Source organism: Hirundo rustica, chromosome 14, assembly GCF_015227805.2.
Source record: "Hirundo rustica isolate bHirRus1 chromosome 14, bHirRus1.pri.v3, whole genome shotgun sequence".
Classification (NCBI taxonomy): Eukaryota; Metazoa; Chordata; class Aves; order Passeriformes; family Hirundinidae; genus Hirundo; species Hirundo rustica.
This window is the reverse complement of record NC_053463.1, coordinates 3,515,512-3,539,294: the sequence shown is the minus strand read 5'-3', so window position 1 is coordinate 3,539,294 and position 23,783 is coordinate 3,515,512. Positions and strand designations below refer to the sequence as shown.

The 23,783-nt window shown below is 62.7% G+C and overlaps 3 protein-coding genes across 5 annotated transcripts; 1 reads left to right on the top strand and 2 right to left on the bottom strand.

Moving 5' to 3' along the window:
• Window positions 1-233: 233 nt before the first annotated feature.
• On the bottom strand, window positions 234-5,201 carry GPRIN1 (G protein regulated inducer of neurite outgrowth 1). 2 transcript variants are annotated; one of them, XM_040078286.1, is made up of 3 exons: window positions 5,042-5,201; window positions 3,560-3,639; window positions 234-3,366 (listed from the first exon to the last, which is right to left on the bottom strand). In XM_040078286.1, exon 3 carries the CDS (start codon window positions 3,324-3,326, stop codon window positions 1,953-1,955), a length of 1,374 nt encoding a protein of 457 aa, XP_039934220.1. In that variant the 5' UTR covers window positions 3,327-3,366; window positions 3,560-3,639; window positions 5,042-5,201; the 3' UTR covers window positions 234-1,952. The 2 variants fall into 2 exon arrangements, with proteins under 2 accessions (XP_039934220.1, XP_039934219.1); XM_040078285.1 differs by lacking the exon at window positions 5,042-5,201 and adding an exon at window positions 4,570-4,631.
• Window positions 5,202-13,165: 7,964 nt separating this feature from the next.
• On the bottom strand, window positions 13,166-17,636 carry SNCB (synuclein beta). 2 transcript variants are annotated; one of them, XM_040078283.2, is made up of 6 exons: window positions 17,615-17,636; window positions 16,875-17,002; window positions 15,371-15,409; window positions 14,905-15,023; window positions 14,070-14,159; window positions 13,166-13,922 (listed from the first exon to the last, which is right to left on the bottom strand). In XM_040078283.2, the coding sequence occupies exons 2-6, from the start codon at window positions 16,993-16,995 to the stop codon at window positions 13,890-13,892; spliced, it is 402 nt and encodes a 133-aa protein (XP_039934217.1). In that variant the 5' UTR covers window positions 16,996-17,002; window positions 17,615-17,636; the 3' UTR covers window positions 13,166-13,889. The 2 variants fall into 2 exon arrangements, with proteins under 2 accessions (XP_039934217.1, XP_039934216.1); XM_040078282.1 differs by lacking the exon at window positions 17,615-17,636 and adding an exon at window positions 17,147-17,297.
• Window positions 17,637-18,128: 492 nt separating this feature from the next.
• On the top strand, window positions 18,129-19,669 carry EIF4E1B (eukaryotic translation initiation factor 4E family member 1B). The gene is made up of 7 exons (XM_040078302.2): window positions 18,129-18,179; window positions 18,333-18,418; window positions 18,532-18,627; window positions 18,738-18,801; window positions 18,974-19,087; window positions 19,179-19,318; window positions 19,485-19,669. The coding sequence occupies exons 1-7, from the start codon at window positions 18,162-18,164 to the stop codon at window positions 19,597-19,599; spliced, it is 633 nt and encodes a 210-aa protein (XP_039934236.1). The 5' UTR covers window positions 18,129-18,161; the 3' UTR covers window positions 19,600-19,669.
• The last annotated feature ends 4,114 nt before the right edge of the window (window positions 19,670-23,783 follow it).

Sequence of the window (23,783 nt, the reverse complement as noted above, 5' to 3'; positions counted from 1 at the left end):
TGCGTTGTGTCTGGCAATAAAACTGTCCCACGGGGGGGTCACGGAGTCCTGTGGCCATCAGCCCATCTGCCTGGGGGGCTCAGCCCGCTTGGAGGTCACCTCTCCCAGCAGGAAGTGCTGGTTTTGGGCCAGCTGGTGCCAGAGGGGAGGTGGCACTGCGGGGCTCAGCCTGGCTTCTTGTCCCCAGGACCCTCTCCGCCCCGGGGGAGGGAGGTGCAGGCAGCCCCGGTGCAGAGGTTTGTGCAAGGTTTTATTACCCAACATCCACATTGACAGATTGATCCTCCCTCCCCTTCCTCCCCCCGCCCCACCCCCAAAAGAAATGAAGAGAGGAAAAAAAGAAGAAAACAGGTGATGAAGCCGCAGCGCTGGTGTGCCACAGCTGGCAGTGCGGGGCTGGAGGTGAGCACAGCCTGGGGCAGGGTGGCAAGGGGAGGCCCCAGGGCTCCTGGTCTTCCTGGCATGGCCATGGCACCGGTCCCACAGCCCAAGGCACTGAGCAGAGCCAGGTCCCAGCGAGAGCCGTGGCACAGAGCGGGCACTTGCCACAGCCCTGGCTGCCAGCCGGCGCTTCAGCAAGCCCTTTGCAGCCCCACAGGGACAAAACAAGCCCAGGATGTACAGTGTGGGTTTTGGTGGGCAAGACTTTACCCTTAACGAGGAAAAACGGCTGCAGTGGTGACTCTGGCACCTTGAGCCCTCCTGCACTTCTGCCCAGAGGGGATGGTGCAGCTCTCCAAGCACCCCTTGTTTGCAGCCTCCTGCCCATCAGATGCTGGACACAGACCTGAGCTCCCCTTGCTGTGGCACTGTCAGGTTGGTCCAGGCTGAGGGGGTCAGGATCCACACCTTGGCAGGACATTGAGGTGCTGCCAGCCATATTTCACCCCCCTGCAGACTGACTCTTCACTCCCAATGCTCTTCAGCCTAGCAGAGCATAGGCAACACAGGTTTGAAAAGATGGTCTCAACCCCACAGGCCACCGTGGAGGAGGTGGCTCCAGGCAGGATGCTCATGGCTGAAAGTGTCTCTTAAAAAGCTCCAAAAATGCAAACACAGTTCAATAAAAGCTCCCCTTCCCCCCACCCTGTAAAACCCCAGCTGTAAAAAGTGGCAGCGTTTCGCGGTCGTGACGTCCCCAGCTGCTGTTGGAGAGAAGAAACCAGTGGGGCACATGCCCATGTCCCCAGAACATGGGGCCTTTCTGGCACCACTGGGGCAGCTGGACAGCCCTGGCTTCATGCCCACCACCAGCCTGGCGAGGATGCTTCCAGGCAGGTCGAGCCGGGGGCCGTGGGGACAAGACTCCCCAAGCACCACCAGCCACAGCAACAGGGATGAGCAGTTCTCCATCACACACGTGGTTGGCCCGTCTCTCTTGTTTGAGATCTGTCCTGGTGCCCTGTGTGGCCACATCCTCCTGCTCCAGGGCACCCACAACACGGCAGTGAGGCAGAGAGGACGGGGCAGTTGGGGGATTGGTGCCTGCTGTGGGCAGCTGTGGGGATCCACGCGTGCACAGCCATGGGCTTGGAATGTCTCTCCAACTTGGGAAGGGATGCTGCTGCTTGGAGTGCCAGAGTTCAGGGCAGCCAGCAGCACCCACCCTGAGCCTTCTTCAGACCTGTGCCACGGCAGGAGACGCACAGGAGCAGCTGCCTCCATCTGGAAGGAGCCACGTACTTCCTCGTGCTGAAAAAAGCCACCAAGCACAGAGACAGGGCACCAGTCTCATGTCCAAGGACACCTCCATGGGGCTACCCACAGGGGAACCCCAGGCCAACAGGGAGGACCCCAGCAAAGGAGATACCTTGTCCCAGTGTGCAGTGCTCCATCACCACCACAGCCCTGCACGCTGGCACTGGGTGTCTCAGGACGCTAGGGCAGGGACCCATCCCCACTTTCTCTGAGAAGCCCCGAGGCACCCCCACCCTGCCAGCATAGACAGCAACTCACTCCATGGCCGGGCCGGCGCGGGAGCAGCACCGGGGCCGCCGGACGTTCTGCAGCAGAGCCCGAAAAACACTGGGCTGCCTCTTGGCCTCGCCTTTGCGGGGCACTCCCTTGACGGAGCCAGTGCGGGTGGTCTGCGGGGTCACCACCACCTGCCGCCCGTGTTCCTCAATCTGCTTCTCCAGGTGCTTTTGGATGGCCATGCCCAGGACCTCCACCTCCATGGAGGCCCCGTACACCTCCCACGTCATCCCCTTCTCATCCCAGCTCACCTCCCGGATGGGCTCCGGAGGCTCCTCCTCCACCACCTCCGGCACCGTCCCTTTCACCTGCACGTCTGGATACGAGGTCTGCGGGGACTTGGCCACTGGTGTCATCGGCCCAGTGGCCACTGAGCGGGTCTCCACGGGCATGGACACCTGCATCTCCGCGTCCTTCTTGGAGGGCTCCAGGCGTGGGGCTGCAGAGGCCGTCTCTCTCTTGGGGAAGGTGAAGGCAGCAGCCCCGCATGGGGGGCTCATGGGGCTTAAGGCCACCGACACCAGGGACACACGGCTGTCCACTTGCGTCCCCATGTCTTGTGTCCCAGCGTCCTGGGGCGGGGTCACATCAAAGGAGTAGGATTCACAGAGCTGCTTGGCTGTTTGGGGCTGCTGGCTGCTCCCAGGTCCCACATCCCGGGCTGAGCTCCCCTCAGCTTTTCCCTTGCCCAGGGCAGTGGAGCTTGGTCCTGGCTCACTTCGACCCCCAGTCCCCGCAGTGCTGGTGCTGGAGGGGTCTGCTGTGCCTCCCTGGGGGTGCTTGGGAGCCTCACCGCTCTTTGTCTGGGGAGCAGCACCCAGGGATGTCCCTTTGCCATCCTGGGGCTGCTCCTGGCTTGGAAGCTCAGCTGTCCCGATGCTTGCGGTGGGCTCCACGAATGCCACGTGTTTGGCAAGAGCTGGCGTGCTGCCCATGTCCTTGCTGGATGCCTGAAGGCAGGGATCGGGCACAGGGGAAGTGGGGGCTGCATCCTCTTTCTGGGTGTTGGGGACCCCCATCCCTGTGGGACCACAGGCAGGGGCAGCACCACTTGGTCCTCCGCAGCTCCCTGTTGCTACTGTGCTGGTGTCCTGGAGAAGTGTGCCAGGAGCTGGTCCTGCTGGTGATGGCACCTTCTTCTCTGTCACTGAGCTGGCCTTGGTGCCCTGAGACTCTGCCTCAGCCACACAGCAGGTCCTCATGGCACGGGCTCCCGCCGCACAGCCGGAGCCGGGCAGGCACTCGCCTGTCGCTGGGCAGCCAGGGGAGCTGGCACAGGGCTCACAGGCGTCCTCAGACCCGGCCTGGCAGCTCAGCACCTGCAGCCCCTCGGGCTCCTTAGCGCTGCCCATGCCCAGGGAAGGTTTCTCCCATGCTAGTCCCTCCACGGGTCTGCAAGAGAGAGGATGGGGCAGTGAGGAACAAGCAGCACGTGGACCCCCAGTACACCTCAGCTGCTGATTGCTTTTCTCCATGCCACCCACGACAAGAGGCTGGGCGGCCACTCAGTGCCTCTGGCACAGCCTGTGTGGTGGCACACAGTGCCCAGGCACACGGGAAGGGAGGAACAGTGTCGGCTGCCTACCGTAAAAGTCAGCCTTCTCCCAGGACCGGGATCCAGGCGCTGCTGCGGCTGGCGGAGCGAGGGACACGGTGCAGGCACCCCTGCAGAGAGAGTGTACGCTGGAGAATGGTCCTGGGCACCAGGCTGAGAACCGGGGGGCTCAGCAGCCCCCTCCTGTCAGTGGGAAGCTGGGTGCAGTGAGGGGCGAGAGCAAGCTGGGCCTGGGGTCCAAGGGAGGCTGCAGGGAAGGGCAGGAGCATGAGGCAGCCCAAGCCCTTCCCTGTCCACATGAGGGGAGCACGGTCCAGTGTCACCGGGTTGCCCCAAACCCTTCAGGAAGCCCCAAACATTCCGGGAGCCCCCCAGCTCCGGCAATGCCAGGGAGCCCCTGCAGAGAAGGGAGCACACGCGTCCCGCAGGCGTGGGGCACTCCGTGCCTCCGGACACGGCCGCTCGTGGGTCCCGAAAAGGACAGAGCCGAGCGGACACAACTGAAGCCGAGCGAGTTCCCCCCAAGGGAGGTGACAGGAGCGGGGACCAGGCGGTCACCGATGTCCCCCAGCAGTGCAGAGCCCAGAGGCGATGGCCCCCGCCCCGTATGTATTTCCCACGCAGCACCCCGATCTCCGGAGGGCAGCGCCGCCCCGCACCCCGCCCTGCCCCGACAACATTCCGATCCCGCGGGACTGTGGCACCGCGCCCGGTACCGATGCTCCGCGAAGGAGCTGCGAGCCCCGGCACACGCGTGTGCACACGCACGGGCACGCACACGCCGGCACATGGCCACGGGCACACCCGCACGCACGGACACGCGTGTGCACGCCCCGGCCGCGCTTCCCCGGCCGAGCCCCGGACAAAAGCCGACCCCGCTGCAGCCCCGGCCGGGGGGAGCACGACCCCTCCCCTCCGCCCGTCCCGGGGCTGCAGCCCACACCCCCCCCCCCCCCCCGCCCCCCGGGGGTGCCGGGACGGGACGGGCGACGGCAGCGCCCTGCCCGGTCCCGCCACGTGCGCCCCGGGGCCGCCGGTACCTGCGGCGGATCGTCCCGCCCGGTCCCGTCCGGTCCCGTCCCGCTCGGCTCGGCGCGGCGGCGGCAGCGGCGGCGAGCATGCGTGGGGCGGCGGCGGCGGGGGCGGTACCGTGCCCCGGGCCGCTCCCCCCGGCTGCCGCCCGCCCCGGCACCCCCAACAGCGGTGGGGAGGCGAGGGAGAGCCGGCTGCGGAGGGGGGGTGCCGGCACACCGCTTGCCCCCCGGTGTCATCGCTGTCACCACAACGGCCTGCCCTGCGAGCCCCGCGTCGTGCCACATCCCTCCCCTCCCCGGGTACCCAAAGCATCGCCACTCCGGGTGGTGCCCCAGGGACGAGCATCCCGGCGCCCCTCGATGCACTCGGGCACAGCAGGACACACAACCGGGACCGGTGGAGTCGGGGGATCCCAAACCTTAGCGTAGGTCCCGTGGGTGGGGGTGACAACAACGCAGAGCCCAGTCCCTCTCCTACCTGGTGATGGAGACGGCCGCTTCCCTCCCGGGCATTACCGGGGACGGGGCTGCACCCCGGTCAGCCTGCGGGACCGGGACACCGTGCCAGCGTGGCGGGATGGAGACGGGCTCCAGAGTACCCCTCGCCCGAGGGTGGGGGAGGACGGGGAGGGAAGAACGGCCCCGTCTAGCTCCCGGCAGCGCTTGCCTCTGCTCCCGGGCTCAGGCTTTGTCTAACTCCTTCCCACGCACTCCCGCTCGCGCTGCTGGGGGGAAGGCGGCCTGCTCGCCTCACCTGCATCCCTGCATCCCCCAAAAACCTCCAGCATACCCCCAAACTTCCCTCCGGCCCTCATCACCCTAGGGGATCAGGGTCCCCTCCCCGACCCAGAGATGTCAGCACAGAGATAGAAGCTATAGATCTATAGGGTCCGGAGGGGTGGGTGCTAAGGTTAGACAGGGTTCCCTGTCTCGGAGATAACGTTAACACCGGTCCCCCAGCCCTATAGATCTATAGGGTAAGGCTGGTTCCATGGGAGCTGGCACACCTGGTTGCTTGGAGACAAGGGAGGTTGGAAATGCTTCTTTCAGTAAACAGCCAGCCTGGAACAAAACCATGAAGGCTAAAAATAGGGAGGCAGGATATGGAAATGAAATAAAAATCCTTGCCCCTCTCCCACTCCGGGGCAGAGCAAGGCACCCCGATGTCACCAACGGGCACTCCAACAGAAGGCTGGGGAGGCTGGAGTGCGGGGTGTATCCCTGCACCCATCCCAAGATGTTTATCCCCACACTTGGTCCTGAGTGCTGGTCCCAGTCCTGCGGCACTGACTGGACCCAATTGCAAGCCTGCAGCGGTGGGGGAACTAACTCACTGTGAGGCACAGGTGTGGGGCTGCATCCTCTGGTGCCCTCTGTGGGATCGGACCCTGTCCTCGGCAGATTCCCTTTCGGGTCCAAGGGACACCATGGACTGGGGCAAGTCCCTGCAGAGGAAGGGACAAACACCCCCTGGTCTCTGGCTGGGACTTTACGGCAGGCAGAGGGCTGCGGGGTCGCATCCTGCTGCTATTTGCTTCCACCTGCCTCTCTGAGCTCCGCCGGCAGCGTCTCTCCCCACCGGCATCTTGCCACCGGCGTGTCCCCGTCCCACCATAGCTGGCTGGGGGCTGGGGGGGCGGGGGGGAGCACGGGGACCGTCCTCCCCTCCCCGCAGGCAGCCTTCATCCCAGGCTGGCTGCCTTCTCCTCCTCCTCCTCCTCTCCCCGCCCGGGCACCTCAGGGCTGGCAGGAGAACAATAGCGAGGAGGATGAGTAAGATGGTCCCCATCGCCTTGGCAACGCACTCCCGCGCTGCCGGCTCGGGAGGAGCCAGGCAGCTGCCTGAAAAGCGCCTTCTCCCTCGGCGGAGGGGGTGCTGGCGCAGGTAGCACGGCACCCCCTCCCCGGGCGCCGTGGCCCACCTCCCACGCCGCACGGGCATCGCCACGTGAACGCACACCGGGCTCCCCCGCAGCCGCCGGAGCGGGCAGCGCACGGCTCAGCCCCAGCTGGGCTCCACGGCCGGCCGCTCTCCCGTGCCCCGTTGTGCCGGGGAGCGGGGGGACGCGGCCGGCAGGGTCTGGTTGGGAATGTGAGCCCGGCGGCGCTGCCCGGAGGGAAGGAGAGGGGTTTTCCCACGGCTTCTCACGGTCACCTTCGCGCACGGCTGCCCACGGTGTCGGTGAGGAGGTGGTGGGGTGTTGGCAGATGGCAGCGGCAGGGGATGCCCAGGGGCATCAGGATCCCGTCTCCAGCCACAGCCATGCGTCCCGTGTCGTCCCTCAAATCAGGTCATCAGCAGGAGGACCCTCAGTGTGCCCAGAGCTGTGAGTGCCTTGGGGTGACAAGGATGTTACCCAGAGATCCAAAAGCACCAAGCGCCCTAAAAACAGCACTGTTTTCCCAGCTGCCTTGGTGTGGATATGCTGGGGGCAGGGGGGTGTCTGATCCCTGCCAGCGCCTCGTGTCCCAGGTGCCCCAAAACACAGTCTCCACCACAGCCCTGTGGCATAGAACACTGCATCCAGGACGCTGCAGCCTGGTGGCCAGAAACATAATTCAGGATATTCCCGGGTAAAGACAGGGATATGGCCCCAGGGCCAGCTGGGGACAGAGGCAGGAACAGAGGCACAGAGAGGCTCAGCTCTGCCAGCTGCTCTGTGCCACTGAGAGGGACCAGAGAAAGACATCAATCAGCCAGAGCTGGGTGGTGACACTGGGGAACAACCCAGTCACACGTTTGATCTCTCAGCACAGGATGAGGGACAGCTCTGGAAAAGAACCAACAAAGAGAATCGTATAATCAATGAATGGTTTGGGTTGGAAGGGATTTTATAAATTATCTCATTTCAACCCCCTGCCATGGACAGGGACACCTTCCACTAGACCAGGTTGCTCAGAGTCCCATTCAACCTGGCCTTGAACACTTTGAGGGACGGGGCAGCCACAGCTTCTCTGGGCAACCTGTGCCAGTGTCTCACCACGCCCACAGGGAAGGATTTCTTTCTAATATTTAATCTAAATCTATCCTCCTTCAGCCTAAAGACATTCCTCCTTGTCCTATCACTCCACTTGTAAAAAGTCCCATTCCAGTTCTCCTTTGGTACTGGAGGGGGCTCTAAGGTCTCCTCAGAGCCTTCTCCTCCCCAGGTTGAAGAGCCCCAGCTCTCCCATCCTGTCTCCGTAGCTGAGATGCTCCTGCCCTCTGATCATCAACACAATCATCTATCGCAACCAGATGCTGCTGTTCCAGAAGAGCGAGATTTTCCTGCAGTGCCTCTGTGCCTTTGTGGTAGAGAAGCAGGGGCTCTTCAGTTCTTCTCTCTCCTTTCCCAGGGGTTCATTTCAGCAGCTCAATCCACGCCGATGAAGTGAAAGCCCCGGCTGCATTAACGGCGCACAAATGCACTGTAGTGAGTAAGTACAAAGAGAACGTAAAACGCATGGTGACTGGGGCATGGGATGGGGCCGCAAGCCAGAAAAGCTCATTAGGTGCTGTGAACATCAGAAGGTCTTTGGAAGTGCAGGATGCTCCTCTGGGCACAGATGTGTGAGGGCATGTCTCGCTGCAGAATACACGGCTGGCAGCCCGGAACGTTGGCGTTAATCAGGAAGTGTCAGGCATCGCACTCCTCAGAGGCAGTCACTGTGCCTGGGTTGTCATGGATTCAGCTCTGGCTGGTGGCATTTGTGGCAGGCTCAAGGTCCATATCCTGTCCTGCCTTCAGCTCTGCTCTGCAGAGGCTTCACGGCATTACCAGGGAGCCACGTGTGACGTGGGGAAGCGGCGGCCCCTTGCCTGGATTCACCAACACGGTCACGATTGCCATAGTCACTTCCTCCCCCTGGGGAGCAGGTGAGCTGGCAGAGAACATCTGTCTGCCTTACCCAGCCTGTTCCAGATGTTCCTTTTTGTGTTTCCATGGTGGGTGTGAGGATCAATCCAAGGAAGTACTGGGTGAGTTCACTCCTCGTTTCCCTGCCGACAGCCCATAACTCACGCTCCATTTGCACGGCCCTCCCTCTATCACAGCGATGCGCTCTGACGAGTGGGGGGAGACGTTTGTAGTGAGTAACACTCACTCAGCGACTGTGAAAAGCAGCTTGGGGCGGGGAGAGAGGGGTGAACTCTGGTTTATGGGCTGGTGCATCTGATCGGAGACACGCGGAGGGAGCCTGGAGTGGGGACGCTCCCACCACTGCCTGTTGTGCTGGGGGAAGGGGCAAACCAGCAAGGGCTCAGAAGGGCAGTGAGCAAAGGGAGCAGCAGTTCACACATCTCTTTTTTCCATTCCGGGGTCCCCAGCTGCTGTGACTAAATTCCCTGGAGCCGCCAGGCGGGGCAGGGCAGCTGCCGGATGCTGTACTGAGGCTCTGTGATTTTTCATGGCGCCGGTGGTAACAACTGTGTTTTGTTGTCCTTGCACAGGAGCACGAGCTCGAGAAAATAACGAGGCCTTTTACTGTAGAAAGGGCCAGGCAGGAGTTTGTAGGTGGTGGGTTTGTCCCGGCTCTGTAAGCAGTGTGTGCTGGCAGTCAGGGGAGCAGGCAGCAGCTGCCTGCCCAGGCAGATCCAGAAGCTGCCACCATCACTGCCTGCTGCTGCCCCGGTGCTCCACCGCCCCTTCACACTTTACTATGCCTGCACTGGAAATTTGCAGTAGAGGGACCCTCAGGCTGGTCCTCCTACTGGGCAGGGGCCTCACTTGGCCCCTCATTATCCTGTACTCCCGCTGGCCTGCTCAGACTCTGGGAGGAGTGAAGGTTTCTCCTGCCTCAGCATGTGAGAGAGAGTTCAGCGAGTGCTGGTCAGAAGGGAAACACCTCTACACTCCGTCTTGGTAAGGGTCAAGGGAAAGACCCCGTGAAAGACAAAGCCATTCACACCTAAGGAAATCTGGGGTGGCCCTGGGATATGGGCAGCACCACACATTGGTCAGGGACTCCTTGGTGTGTCTCAGACCTTGGCCAGCCTGTGGAAATCACCCAGTTCTAGATATGCTTTGGCTGGAGCTCAGCAAATGAGTTGCAAGACAAGATGTGACTGATTTTTCCACCCCCACGGGGTCTGGGATTGACGTGCTGGCCCCTGATGTCAGTACCCGGGGAGTGGGAGCTGTTTTGGATAGCAAACATCTACACTCAGTGGGGCACTGGGTAAACACTGATAACACCGGTTTGGAGCCCGACAACTCGGTGGGACGCCGAGAGTACGGGCACTGCGTTATTATCTCTTCCCAGGAAGGACCTTCCCTCCGTTCCCTGCAGACCAGGTCCTCACAACTGCGGTGAGGTGCTTCCCCCTGCTGTAACTCCAGGAGCTCCTGCTCTCGGCCAGACGCTGCTGCTCGGATCCAGCGTGGGCTGCTGCCCGTTCCTGAGAACACAGCCGAAGTCCTGCTGGCACTCTGTGCATCCCTCCAAGCTCTCTCTCCTCACAGAAGTTCTCTCCTCCGTGGAAGAGGCTTTGAACCAAGGCTGCACCCTGAGCTGCTGCCCGCAGTGCCCTCAGGAATGGCTCTGTCTGTGCTGATCCTTTTTCTTTCCACACATCCTTCTGCTTCGCTGATACAGCAGAGAATAAGACAGCTGAAGACCTCGACTACCACATGGATAGTTCTGCTGTGTTTTGGGACTGGTTTTGCAGCGTCAGTTTTGCTTTCAGGAGCTGTACCAAGCTGGTAAGGGCTTCGGGGCAAACCGTGGAAAATCCTCTGTCCCAGTAAGGAAAGTTCATCTCCCCCACGGCCCTGCTCTGTGCTGATGCTGTGGCAGCCAATTGCATGGGAGTGTGAGGTGCAGGACTGCTCAGATTGTGCCTGGATGCTGCGTGGTGCCCACCAAGGGGTTGTTTCTCACTGGGCCTGTTTTCTATCAGGATCGGCTCTTAGGAACTGAAGAGCATGCTGTGCTTGGAACACCACGTCCAGGAGCTCTGGAGGTGATAAAGAGAGGATGAGCTGGAAGATGAGCAGACTCTGCTTTTCACTACCCTTTCACCAGCCTAGGAGAACTCTGTCCTGCCATGTCCTAGTCTCCTCAGCCAAAACATTCACTGAGAACAGCTACACTGAGGTTTCTATCTGTGCTTTTCAGCAAAAGCCTCTGAGAGGAAGCTATTACCAGCACAGAGCATCAGGTTAAATGTTCGTCCCCGCAGCTTCCCTCTCCCCACACCATCTCTGCTCCATGGAGCTTTGGCAAAGAGGGCTGAACACCTGCACAAGTCTGGTGCCCGCTGTATCTCTGTGGGGGACACAGGCAGAGGCACTTACAATTCCAGAAGGATCAGCACCAAGGCACTGTAAGACCATGAGCAGGTGAGTTGAGCCCAGTCATCCCAGCCCCTGTTCTTTCAGGGGTGGTGCTCAGCGCCTGTCTCTGAAATGCCCACAGGTGGCTGCCCCTCGTGTCCTACAGACCGAGCTCTGAGGGCTGTGCTTAACACTGCCAGGCTGGGAACAACAGGACTCTCCTGCACATTCCAGGACCACAGCACCACAGTTGGCTTCTCAAAACCAGATCCCTATGATAGCAGCATCCTTGAAACATCTCACAACACCCTCATCCCTGCCACCATTGAGAATCAGCTCAGGAGGAAGAACACACCCCAGGGCAAGCAAATGTGCCACAGGCTCCTGACAGACCCTGCATCGGTGTGTGAGTGGCAGCAGTGCAGCTGAACTTTGGCTTCAGGATTTCCGCAGCCCAGGAGGGTGCCACATCACCACACTGATGTCTTGCCTGCTGTGCCAGAGGAATGGAGCATGAGGTGGAGGTAGCAGGTTACATAATTTGGGGGAAGGAAAGCCCAAGCCCTTCCATTAGCAGAGAGCAGGCATGGTTGGAATAACCATGGCTGTCTCTTCTGCATCCTCAGTCTTCATCGTTGTATCAGATCTTCCCCCAGGGCAGAGGAGATGATGCTCTTGAAGGTACTGGGGTGTCACCGTGTTGGCACTGAAAATCATGGGCAGCAGAAAAAAGTGAGCAAAGCAGGGGACTGCTACAAATACCAGCTTCCTCCCACCACTGTGTTCAGGATTGTCCCACACCAATGGAACAGTCAGCCGAGGTACCTGAGGGCTCTTCACCTCACCCATCCTTGTTCTTGGGCCCACCCATGGCACCTCATCACAGCTCCTGGCAGGGCAGCACAAGGCCTGGGTTCATCTTCCCACAGTGACTCCATCCATCTCAGATAAAGCCTCATGCTCAGCAGTGCTCCTTGTTTTTCTGGGTCCCTGTCCTCTCTCTGTTCCCACAAAGCCGTGTACCCCATTTCCAGGCTTGTGCCAGGCTTGTGCCTGCTGCTCACACGTGTGGCACTGCCTTACATGAGGACCTCTGCCCCTCTCTTGCTGCTGGCCCCTCCTGGCAGCCTCACAGCTCCCCTCTCCCTAGAAAATTACAACCATGACTGCAAGTACAGCCTAGGTGAGGACAGGGAACCTGGGGCAGGTGTTCACTGCGTACAATGAGGTTGGCTGCACGTACAGACACAGCGCCCAGGGGAGCTGCTCCAGTGAGGGTGACACTCCTGCTGTGCAGGACTGCGCAGTGGGGACACCCTGCTTCCTATAAAGCGTTGGTTTGAGCAAGTTCTCTCCCTGCTCTCTGGCTTGCAGCTCTCCCAGGCACAGACCTCTTCCCCCACACTGCCCCAGCCCCTTTATAGCCTCCCTGGCACTGGGGCAAGCCATGCTGCTGCTGGTTTGGGTATGCTTGCCCGTGGATGGCAGAACTGGACAAGGGAAGGAAAAACTTTTCTATGGGAACAGCCAGCCAGCCCCTGAAGAGCTGTCTCAGTCCTTCCAATAGCACACAGGGGGTGCTGTGAGTGCTGCTGCAACCAGAGCCAGGGTAGGATTTGCTGGCATCAGCAAACCTGTTGTGTGTCCGTGCTGACTGCTGCAGATTCGCTCCTCGCTGGCAAAGCTGGCGAGCCAGCACAGGTGGGGGATCTAATCTGATATTCATGGCAGGGACACTCAGCCCAGCCTCTCTCCCCAGCCTGTGATGCAGTCAAGGGGATAAAGGCTAGCTGGGGGCCCAGGCTGGGTAGGTGTTCCAGCCCTGGGAGAGCTGAAGACTCAAGGACGGTGCTGTGGGGTGGGCACAGGGCCCCCTGCCATGGCAGACATCCCACAGCGTGTGTGACAGCCACCTGCCCTTCAGGTGGGCACACTGCGTCTGAACAAGCTGTGGGTGGCAGCCACATCCCCTGCCCCTTGAGGGGAGCAAGGGCACACAGGAAGGGGGGGAACCAGTGCTGGAGCCCAAGGCTGTGTCTGCCCTCATCCTGGCTCCTTGTCCTCAGCCCCACAGGGCCCCCTGCAGATGCAAAGCCCTGCAGACAGACAGGTGGTATGGGGACACTGCCTGCACCCCAAACCTCAGCCAGAGTCTGGCTGGAGGCCCAGGGCACAGTGACCCGCTGTGATGCAGCAGCCAGCAGACAGAAAGGCATCTCATCCCCGAGAGCAACCAGTCCTGCCCACCCCCCCAGCACCAGCATCGTTCCTCTTTCCAAAACCACCCCTGCCACCAAAGCACGGCGGCCAAGCCCTTCCCAGGGATCCCACAACCAGGACCAGGGGGCTACAGACAAGAGTTGGCTTTATTCACGGACACGAGGGCAGCTGTGTCACTGGCAGCTGCCCTCGTATTGCACATCCAGCGACGGGGGAATATCCATGCCACGTCACAACACAGCGTCGGCACTATGGGACCTCGGGGCGGGGAGCGCAGGCACCGTCACCACCCAGCAGGCTGGGGAGCGGGCTGGGGTGCCGAGGGTTCACAAAGGCAAAAGACCCGTCCACCCATAGATAGAGAGATAGATAGATAGATAGATATAAAAAAAAAATTGTTCCACGATGGCCAGAGCAGAACCACAGGGACACGCGTGCAAGCGAAATGTACAGCAGCCCGCGAGCAGGTAAACATGCTTTGTACACACACAAACACGCCAGGACACAGCCGGGGTTTATGGCGCTGGGAGGGAGACAGAGCCATAAACCCGGGCTTCACGCACACGCGCACACGCACACGCACCAGCCCCTGCGGGCAGCACCCGCGGCTCGGCCACGCGCCGGGGCTCGGGGGCTTGGACACAGCGGGTGTTTCTCACTGCTAGACATGTTACGGAGACACGGACACGGTCCCTTGGAACGGAACTGGAGGAAGAACTCGTGAGCGAACGGGGCAGGGGCACCCCTGCTCCTCTCCGGCGCACGGGCACCGGCTGGGGCCGGCTGGAGGGGAGCAGGGGGCTACCGGCGGTTCGTTGTGCTGCTGGTGGAAGAGGCAAGGATGGGGGTCCATTATGCCTCTGGCTCGTATTCCTGGTATTCTTCCTGTGGGATGGGGAAGGAAAGAGCCAAGTGAGAGAGTTCAGGCGGGGCACAGAGACCCTCTCTTCCTCCAGCCCAACAGCAGCTTTGCTCAGGACAGTGCACTGATCACTGTCATGCTGTGTCCACTGTGCCGCCCTGTCCCCTCACCTGTGGGGGCTCCTCGTAGTTCTCCCCCTCTGGCTCCAGCAGCGGCTCGACCAGCGGCTCCTCCGCAGCCTCCTGGGCCACCTCCTCTGCCTGAAAGGGAACCAGGAGGTCAATGCCACGCACACGCACAGCACCCACCCTCCCTGCCCCTGCCAGACCAGCAACGCACCCAGGATCCAAGCGGCTCCATGGGGAGCCAGTGGGCCCCTGGGCACACAGCAGCCCACCTCGCTGTGCCCACCCATGCACAGGTCTGTGGGAGCAGGGGCTGTGTGTCTACGTCCCTACACTGCTCCCAGCCCCAGGCAGGCAACGAGCGCCGGCACCACGTGGGCATCGCCAGGCTCCAGGCGCTGGCAGGGCTGCGGGAGCATCCTGCGTCCCCGGCAGGGGAGGGTGGTGCTGGGTAACCCCTCCCCGGGGCCGGCAGGCGGGAAAAGGGGGGCAGCCAATCCCCCCGCGCGGCAGCATCGGCGGCGTTGGCCTCATTTCTTCAGCTGATGCTATTTTGGGCTAAGCTGGAAGCCGACGGCTCACGGGGCGGCGAGCTGGAACCCGCCGCCCCTCCCGCGGCTGTCAGGTCACCTCGCAGCGGCTGGAGCGACGCGCCGAGGGCCCAGGCCGCCATGCCAGGCCTCGAGCGCGCACACGTCCGCAGGCGCCGCGCACGCGGCCGCGCACGCTCGGCGCCGCGACGCTCGCCCGCCCCGGGCGTGGGGGAGACGGCCGTGCTACCCTCGTGCCCCCTGCTTGGGGACTGGGCAACAGCCAAGGGGCTCCCGGCCAAAGCTGGGGATGCGCCAGCCTGCCCAACGCCTGGGGACTGTCTTCTCACCTTCAGGTCCGCAGGGAACTCCTCCTTCTTCACCAGCCCGGTGGCCGCCGCAATGTTGCCAGCGCCGGTGAAGGCTGCTTCGCCCAGCTGGGACGCCTGCTCCTTCGCTTTCTCAGCCACTGCAAGAGCCGGGGGTGCCCATCAGTGCCCTCCCCGTGCCAAAAGGGGCGCCCAGCTATGGCTTCGTGCCCTGCACCACCCGGGGGGCGGCTGGCGGGGAGATGCCGGGCAGGATGAGGCTCTTCCCATTTCCTTGCCCTGGTGGGGAGGGGAGTGGGCCGTGACACTGCTCTGCAGCTGGGCAAGGAGTGTGAGCAGCCGCCGCAAATCCTCGGTTGCTGGCCCTGTTATGTAAGAGGCTTTAGCAGAGTGACATCAGCCCCTCAATTAGCCTCTGATCTCGTTAGTGTGGCCACACTCTCAGGGACGGAGGGGTACCGCGGCAGCAAGACAGAGGGGCCCGTACCTGAGGTTACGCCTTGCACCACACCTTGGGTTTTACTCCCTGAGGGCAGAAAGAGACAGACATCAGGTTAGAGGGACTGACAGCTGGGCTCCAGCATGCACCATGCCTGGGACCCCAGCAGGGCTCTGAGCCAGGACAGCATCCCGTCCACATCCCATGCCAGGGCACCTGGGGGGGTGAGCACCTGCCTGGCCCCCCTCAAGGCTCCTGTTGTGTCTGCAGGAGCCAGAACTGGGGCAGCACAGGGCCAGTGTCACGTGCCAGGCAAGGCAGAGACCCCAGGGCCCGGCACCGTGTCAGGGCACAGCCAGGCAGGGCGAATGCAAGCTGTGCTGCTGAGAAAAACCTTCCAAGGGATTCAAACCTAGAGCTGGTGCCAGCACAGCATGGGAAGCCCCACAGCTGGAGTGTCCAGAGCTGGGTGCTGCTGCTGGCTGTGCCCACCCTGCCAGGCTCCCTTGAGCAGAGCGACACCACCCAGGATACCCCACGGAATGGGAGTGGGGTGTCTAGGATGGAAGGAGAGGTAGGGGCTGGGCAGCTCCGGTAGGATGGGGCCTCAGGGTGTTCCTTGATCTGCTGGACCCAGTCCAGCACATACACCCTAGCGAGGATGGGGGCCCAGGGCAGGCACCCACCACTGGCCAGGAGAACAGTTCTGGGGCCTCAGTTCTCCCACAGAGCTTGTGCCCCCTGGAGCAGAACAGAGCCTCAGCCCTGCGCCCTCCTCCCTCCCACTGCGAGCAGGGTTGGCCTCAGCTCCCTCCCTGGGCACCACAGCCAGGCTCACAGACTGCCCAGGAATTGCTCCTCCTGCCAGCCATGTCTTCTAGGACTTGGCCCCGAACAGATCCCGCCCCCAAGGGCCAGCACGGAGGGACCCTCAGTCACCAGCCGGGTGCAGGGGAGATGCCAGTGTGGGATGAGCTCCAGAGCATTGCCTCTCCAAGGGGGACAAACATCGGCCCTAGCCCCCTGCCCCAAGACAGGCACATCCCAGCACAGGGGTCACCACCTCCATCACCGTCCCTCTGCTTTCCTGCCCCAAAGCATCCCGAGCACAGAGCTGAGAGACCCTCGGGCTCAGACTGCAAGCTGCGAGGGGTCCAGTCCCCGAGTGTTCTGTCCCCTCCGCCTGAGGACCTGTCCCCGGCTCTGCTCCTGCCTGCGGAGCCCACCCTCCTGCCCTGCAGATTCCCGGTGGGCAGCGAGGGGCTGCGGGCCCCGAGCCTCTGCCCCCGAGGGCTCCGCCGCAGGGTGGTCGCGGAGGGGAAGGAGCAGGGGAGAGGGGGCGCGGGGCCGGGGACAGCGGGGACGCAAGGGGGACGGCAGGGGGATGGGCAGGAGGACGCAAGGGCAAACGCAGGAGCAGGCAAGGGCAGGCAGAGAGGGCCGGCAGGGGCAGGCAGGGACGGGCAGAGATTAGCCGGGGTTGGGGAGGCGGGGGCAGGCAGGGGGCAGGCAGGCGCCAGGCAGGGGGCAGGCAGGGCAAGCCGCTCCTTACCCACATAGAGGACCCCTTCCTTGGTCTTCTCGGCGGCCTCGGCCACCCCCTGCTTGGTCTTCTCAGCTGCGGCGACCACCCCCTCCTTGGCCTTGGACAAGCCCTTCATAAACACCTCCATGGCGGCTCTGCGGGGAGAGGCCGCACGGCTTCACCCCGCCCCGACCCCGCGCCCGCCCGCTCCGCGCATCCCGGTCCCGCGCATCCCGGTCCCGCGCATCCCTTCCCCGCGCATCCCGGTCCCGGGCCCCCGGCCCCGCCGCCCGCCCGACCTGGCTCGCTGTCGGCGGGGACGGGCGGGCCGGGCCGGGCCGGGCCGGGCTGCGGCGGGGCGGGCTCAGTGCGGCTGTGCCGGGGCCGCGCTGCGCCGCGCTGCGCCGTGATGCGCGGGGGGGACCGCGCCGCTCCGGGCTGCGCCGGGCTGAGCCGGGCTGAGCCGTGCTCGGCCGTGCCGAGCCCCGCCGCCCCCGCCCGCCCCGCACCGCCCCCCCACGGCAGCGGCGCCCCCGGTCCTTCGCCGCTCCAGCCCCGCGGGCTCCTTCCCCGCACTGCGCGGCACCACGGGACAGTCGTTCTTCCCATCCCCATCACTCGTCGTGATCCCAGCCCACGCTGTCCCCAAGCTATTCTGTCCTGATGCCCATCGCATCCTATCCTGCCCTCTCCCGATCACGTCTCCTCCCGTTCCTTGTTCCATCTCGTCCCGATCCCACTGCCTTCCATCTACGGGCTGCCCTTACTTCACTCCATCCTTGCTGCCATCCAACTCTCTCCATATTCCACCCTGTCCCTATGCCATTCCCATCCCCTTCTCGTTGTGTCCTCTTCCCACCTCATCCCACCCCATCCCCATCCTACCACATCCGGTTCTGAGCCCATCCCCTCCTCCCCATCACGTCCCCCACTCTCCCCATCCCATCCTCTCCCGACCCCATTCTCCCCATCCCATCCTCTCCCCACCTTCCAACCTGATGCTATCCCACCCTCTCTGAGTCCCCTCCTGCCCTGCCCATACCACATCGTGGTTCCCCCGCATAGTGCCCAACTCACACAATTTTACTCCCTCATCCTGATCCCACCCCACTCTGAGCCCCTGCCCTCATCCCCCAGCTCCCTGCCCTAGAGAGGGATTCTCCATCTCTCTGTCTCCCCAGGAGGATCAGGATTGGCCTCTCCCCGGGACACCACCCTCTCACCCCACCAGCTGCAGCGGGATAGCTCCTCATCCCACATGCCCGTGGGTACTTAAGGGCCAGAGGCAGCCCGGGAGAGCCTGTGCTGCTCAGGATGGCTACAGGGGAGCAGGTGGGTGCTCGCCCTGTGGGCCAGGGAGGCTGCAGAACACGGACAGCCCTGCCAGCCCTCGGGGTGTCCAGTGTGGGAGGCAGCTGTGGGGCTGCAGGCTCCCTGCTGGGGTGTTCATGGGGCTCTCTGGGTCTGTCCCACCTTCCTCTGCAGAGGCAACAGGAGCGACGCCGGCAGAGGGCTCGGCAGCAAGAGCTGCTCCCGGCAGAGATCCCGGGCAAGCACCCCCTGCAGAACAGGTATGGGCAGCCCGGCCATGGACAGCTTCTCCCGGCACTGGGAGGGGTGTGCTGGGGCTGGAGGGGGCCTCTGGCATGATTGAACACCCCATTTCCCCTGCCTCCCTCCCCAGATGGGCACTGTGGTTCTTCAAGAATGACAAGAGCAAGATGTGGCAGGCAAACCTGCGCCTCATCACCAAATTCAACACTGTGGAGGACTTCTGGGCGTGAGTGTCCATGGGGTGGGCACACCCACCGTGCCCCTTCTGGAGGTGTTCTCTTGTGGGAGGTCTGAGCCTGAGGCACCTATTCTCACCTGTGTCTCCATCTAACACAGGCTCTACAGTCACATCCAGCTCGCCAGCAAGCTTGCAGCTGGCTGTGATTACTCCCTCTTCAAGGTATGATACCCCATCCTCAGAATCCCCCCAGCATTATGGGGGCACCCTGGGTGCTGGTGAAGGCCGTCAGGGTGCCCTGGCCATAAGGTGGGAAGTCTGGCTGCATGTTCACAGCTCCCCAGGCCAGCTCTGGGTGCTCGGTGCCGCTGACTGTCCCTTTGCCCACCCCTAGGATGGCATTGAGCCCATGTGGGAGGACAGCCAGAACAAGCGTGGTGGGCGCTGGCTCATCACCCTGGCCAAGCAGCAGCGGCACACGGAGCTGGACCGGTTCTGGCTGGACACGGTGAGTGAGGGTCCTGGCTGGGGTGTTCCCCCCGCCCCAGGGCTGAGCCCCAGTGGGGACTGTCCAAGGCTCCCCCTTCTCCTCCCAACAGCTGCTGTGCCTCATTGGGGAGATGTTTGATGAGTACAGCGACGAGGTGTGCGGGGCCGTCATCAACATCCGCGCCAAGGGGGACAAGATTGCCATCTGGACCCGGGAAGCGGAGAACCAGGAAGGGGTCACCCACATCGGGTAATGCGGCTCCAGGGGAGCCTGCTCAGGGGAATAAAGGCTCCCCCAGTTTGGGGGAATAAAGGCTCCCCCAGTTTGGGGGAATAAAGGCTCCCCCAGTTTGGGGGAATAGGCCCAATGGGAGGAGTGGTGCTGCCCTGTTCATGTATCCCCCTCTCTCCTCCAGGCGTGTCTACAAGGAGCAGCTGGGGCTGTCACAGAAGGTGGCCATTGGGTACCAGGCTCATGCGGATACGGCCACCAAGAGCGGCTCCCTTGCCAAGACCAAGTTTGTGGTGTGACTGCAGGGAGAGTGGGGAGTCTATGGAATCCCCATTCACTGTCTCAATGAATTTCTGCATTTGAGCACGATCTGTGTCTCCAGGGCTCTTGGCAATGTGGGGTGGCTCCTGTTTTTGGGGAGGTTTCCTGGGAGGGAGATGATGATGATGATGTGCCATATCCTGGCCCCTCGGTTCTGGGTGAGCAGGAGCACAGAGCTGGCTTTGTTGTGGGTTTGGGACACTACACATGTCCCCTCACCTCCCCTAGATTCAGGGAGCAGTGCCCTTCTCCTTGAGGCTGTGGGGGTGTCCCCTGTGTTTTGGGGGCCCTGGATAGCTCCCAGAAGGATGCTCTTCTGTCCTCCCTTGGCCAAGGTATGGGCACAGCTCACTGCCCTGCAAACCTGGGCATGGCAGGGGCTACTGAGGCCCAGCTCATCTGGGTCAGCTCAGCCTGTGGAGCTGATCCACTTTTCTCCTAACTCCCTGCACTTCTGTAGGACTTGGGTCTGCCTTCTCAGGAGGATCAGTTTCCCACCTGAGGGCTGGTAGAGTCCCTGCAGGGTGGGTGTTTGGCTGCAACCCCTCCCACAGACACTTGCAGCATACGTGCTATGAAGTTCATTTTCTTCCTGAGGTTTTGTAGGTGCCAGACCTGCAGGTTCACAGCCTCAGTCTTTTGAGCCCTGGGAGTTGGCTGGCTCCTCCTTTCCATGGCTCATGTCTTCTGCTGTCCCTTCTGGTGGTCCCCATGCTCTCTTCCAGACCCAGCCCACACTCTGTCCTTTAATCTTTTATTTGTGTGTTTGATTGTTGTATCTGTGCTTCCCTGCCTAGTCAGATTCTAGAGGTGGAGCTGTCTGCTCACCTCCTGACAGTGGCAGCTGCAGTTCTGCCCTCACTGCAGCTCTCATCCAGGAGTATCCTCCACCCTTTCCAGCAGCACCCAGGCTCCATCTCAGCCCAGGGCCACATGTCCAGCCCATCCCTGCCACTTCTTCAGCACAGGTGCTTGTTCCCTGCTGTGATGGCTCAGTGCTGCCCTGCCTGGAGACAGGCTCTGCAGAAACCTGGTCCTGCAGGAGGATGAAGCTTTGACCACTCTCTGCTCTTAGAGCTGGTTGTGACCTGTCTGGTCACAGCTTGACAGGCAGCTGGTGTGGCTGTGTCACTCAGAGTGACACTGCCTGCAGTGCAGCCTGTGGGGTTGAGTTTGCTGAGCCCTGCACTACCCTGGGATGCTGCCATGGCTGCAGAGGGCCGTGTCCCTGGGACTCAGCTGCCTTCCTCCAGGGACATCAGCCTTGCAGCTCCCCAAGGGCAGTGCAGGGCCCTCCACCACCCAATATTTCCCCTGTTCCAGGCAGAAGACGATACTAGAGACTGAAGACAGGAGCTCATCCCTGGCAGGTGGTGTGTCAGGCCATGTCCCTGTGTCCTTGCATCGTGTGATGGCTTGGGGTCATTTCTCTGTGCAAGGACAACAGCCCTGCAGTGCCTTCCCTGGTAGGGTAATGGGGCTGAGGAGGCAGCAGGGCTGGGATGAAGGGATGCAGTACTGGGGGGTAGCACCCCGGAGCGGGGGTGCTGCAGGTGGCAGGACTGGGATGGGAGATGCACTGCGGGGGCAGTACCCCAAACTGGGGGTGCTGCAAGACGGGGGGGTCAGGGGCTGGCTTTGCCCGCCTCGCCCGCTGGTCCCGCACGGGCACGGCGTGCCGGCAGCGCGGATGCTGCCTGTACCGCCGGTCCCTCGCCACGCGATGGTGCCGCTCGCCCGGCCTTGGCCAGCCCCGGCTCGGCGGGGATGGCAGCCTGCCCTGCCTGCGGCGAGGCCCCGGTCTGCCCTGCCCTGCCCTGCCTACGTTTGGGTCCTCGCCTGAAGTGGGGTCACAGCGCTACCCCCAGCCGCCCCGACTCCGACACATTCCCCCGCCCCGAATGAGAAACAGGCAGAGCCACGCGTGGGGCTGCTGAAACTGGAGGAGGTGTTGCTGAGACCCCCTAAAATGCACCATTAATGTCCCTCCCCAGCAGTGACAGCGCCAAGCATGTGAGAGGGTTGTCAGTCCCTCTCTCCCTTCAACCTACTGCTCTGTCTCACATGGCCTTGTCCTGGCCCCCACCTGGGTCTAGGGCTGAGCCCCCTGCAGCCAGGCTGTCCTTGTCCCCTTCCCCCAGCATGGGTGTTGTGCTTGTGGGGTGCCCTGGCCCCATCCCGTCACAAGGCCAAGGTTAACTGGGGCAGGAGGGGGTGCAGAGGCTGCTGCACTGCCGTAGTTCATCACCATTCTCATGTAGCCACAGCGGGATTTCATTTGATTGGAAAAATAATAGGAGCCATTTATCTCCGTGGTTTTATGGGTTCCCATCAGCCCCGCAGCCCAGCCAGGCTGGGGGGCTGGCAGTGCCCACCCAGAGCCTGCCCTGTGGGAACACAATGACCTTCATCCTCAACTTTTGCACCCCACAGTCCCTGCCTGAGGGCCAGAGGGTACTGGGGGGCACGGAGTCACCCCCTGGGTGGGCACAACTGTTGCCAGGAGCCACACAGTGAGTACAGCAGTGCCAGGGCTGCCCCCGGCCTGTCTCATGCTGGGCAGCTGTCCCAGCTGGCAGCCGAGCTGGCAGCCCTGTCAATAATAATAATTAAAAATTAATACTAATCAAAAGGGAGAGGCAGATGGCAGCAGACATGCGGCAGGGCTGGAGGTGGGGGTGGGAGGCACGGCAGACAGAGGGGCCTGCAAGGACAGGCGTGGGAGGGCCAGGAGTGCTGTGGGGTCTACTGGGGATGGGAGGTGCAGGTCAAGGGATCCATGTGGCACAGGAGGGGTGGGGGCTATGGGGCTGGGGTTGCTGTGGGGCACAGCAGGGATGGGGATGCACGGTGCTGCTGCAGGGAGGGGGTCCTGTGTGCCCCTTCCTGTGCAGGGGGTGTGGGTCAGCGGTGCTGGGAACCCGTGCTGGGTCACCTTGCCAGCAGCTGGCACGCAGCCATGGCCTGGCACTGCCAGTCCAGCTTCTCCTCGAGCCACTAGCTCTGGCAGCAAGGACAGATCCAGCCCCCGGCACGCCTCTGGTGCAGGCACCCATTCTTGCAACTAGTGAGTGCCGCAGGGTTAAAATCCCCCAAACAACTGGGGAAGGAGCTGCTGGCTCCGTGCAGGGTGTGTGGGCCGGGGAAGAACAGGCAGCGCTGGCTCACCGGGGGAGTGGGCAGGCAGTGAGGCTGCCGGCGCCGAGGCTGTGCCACACTGTTCCCGCAGTGCCGGACCCCGCCTGCCTGCCCCATCACACAGCCAGGGACCACGGTGGACTCTGGACCTTGCAGGAGAGATGTGGGTACACAGAGATCCTCCACCCTTGGCTACTGCCAGCATCCCCGTGCATTCCTGGGCTGGAGCTCCCCGTGCCCTCCCTGCCAGGCCCTGGAAAGGGCAGAAGCTGCGCTGACCCTGCATTCAGAATCACCGTGGTATGCGAGGAGGGGTACCCAGGGTGAGGGGTACCTAGAGCGCACCGTTCCCATGACAACCTCCCGGCAGAGGCAGCAGCCGGCGCGGGAGATGTGGGAGGCGAGGGGCCTGTGGACCCGCCGGGCACGGGCTCCCACGCCCGGCAGGACACAGTGGGGCACAGCAGAGGGGATGCACCTCTGGATCTTGCTCCCACGCTTGGGCTCGGCCCGCTCCATCCTGTTTCTTGCAGCTCGGGACACGCGAGCGTGGCACTGCTGGTGCTGGGCTGGCGCCGTGCAGCTGGAATGCACGGTGAGGAAGCGGTTAAGCGCCTGCAGGATCGTCCCCAGTGCCAGCAGCAGAAGAGGCAAAGACGGGGACAGTATCTCCTGCCCTGCGCCTCAGGGAGCCTGTACCTGAGAAGGGTCCTTTGCTGTCACTTCTCATCTGGGTGGATACCGGGCTCTGCAACACGGCTGAGCACTCTCCTTGCCCGCAGGGACGGGCTGGCACTTCTCGCTTGGCAGAGGCAGGCGGGGGGTGGGCGGGTGGGATGGGGACAGGGATGGGGACAGGGACAGGAGCTGTGCAGCCACAAACCTGCAGGCATGTCTGCAGCACGGGGCTTTGCGGGCAGTGCCACCGCACCCTCGGGGTGCGTTCTGCTGGTCCTGTATCACGGCCTGCGTGCCCCGCAGATGGCTGGAACGTGCCCGCAGAGCCTTTCCCTGCCCGAGTCAC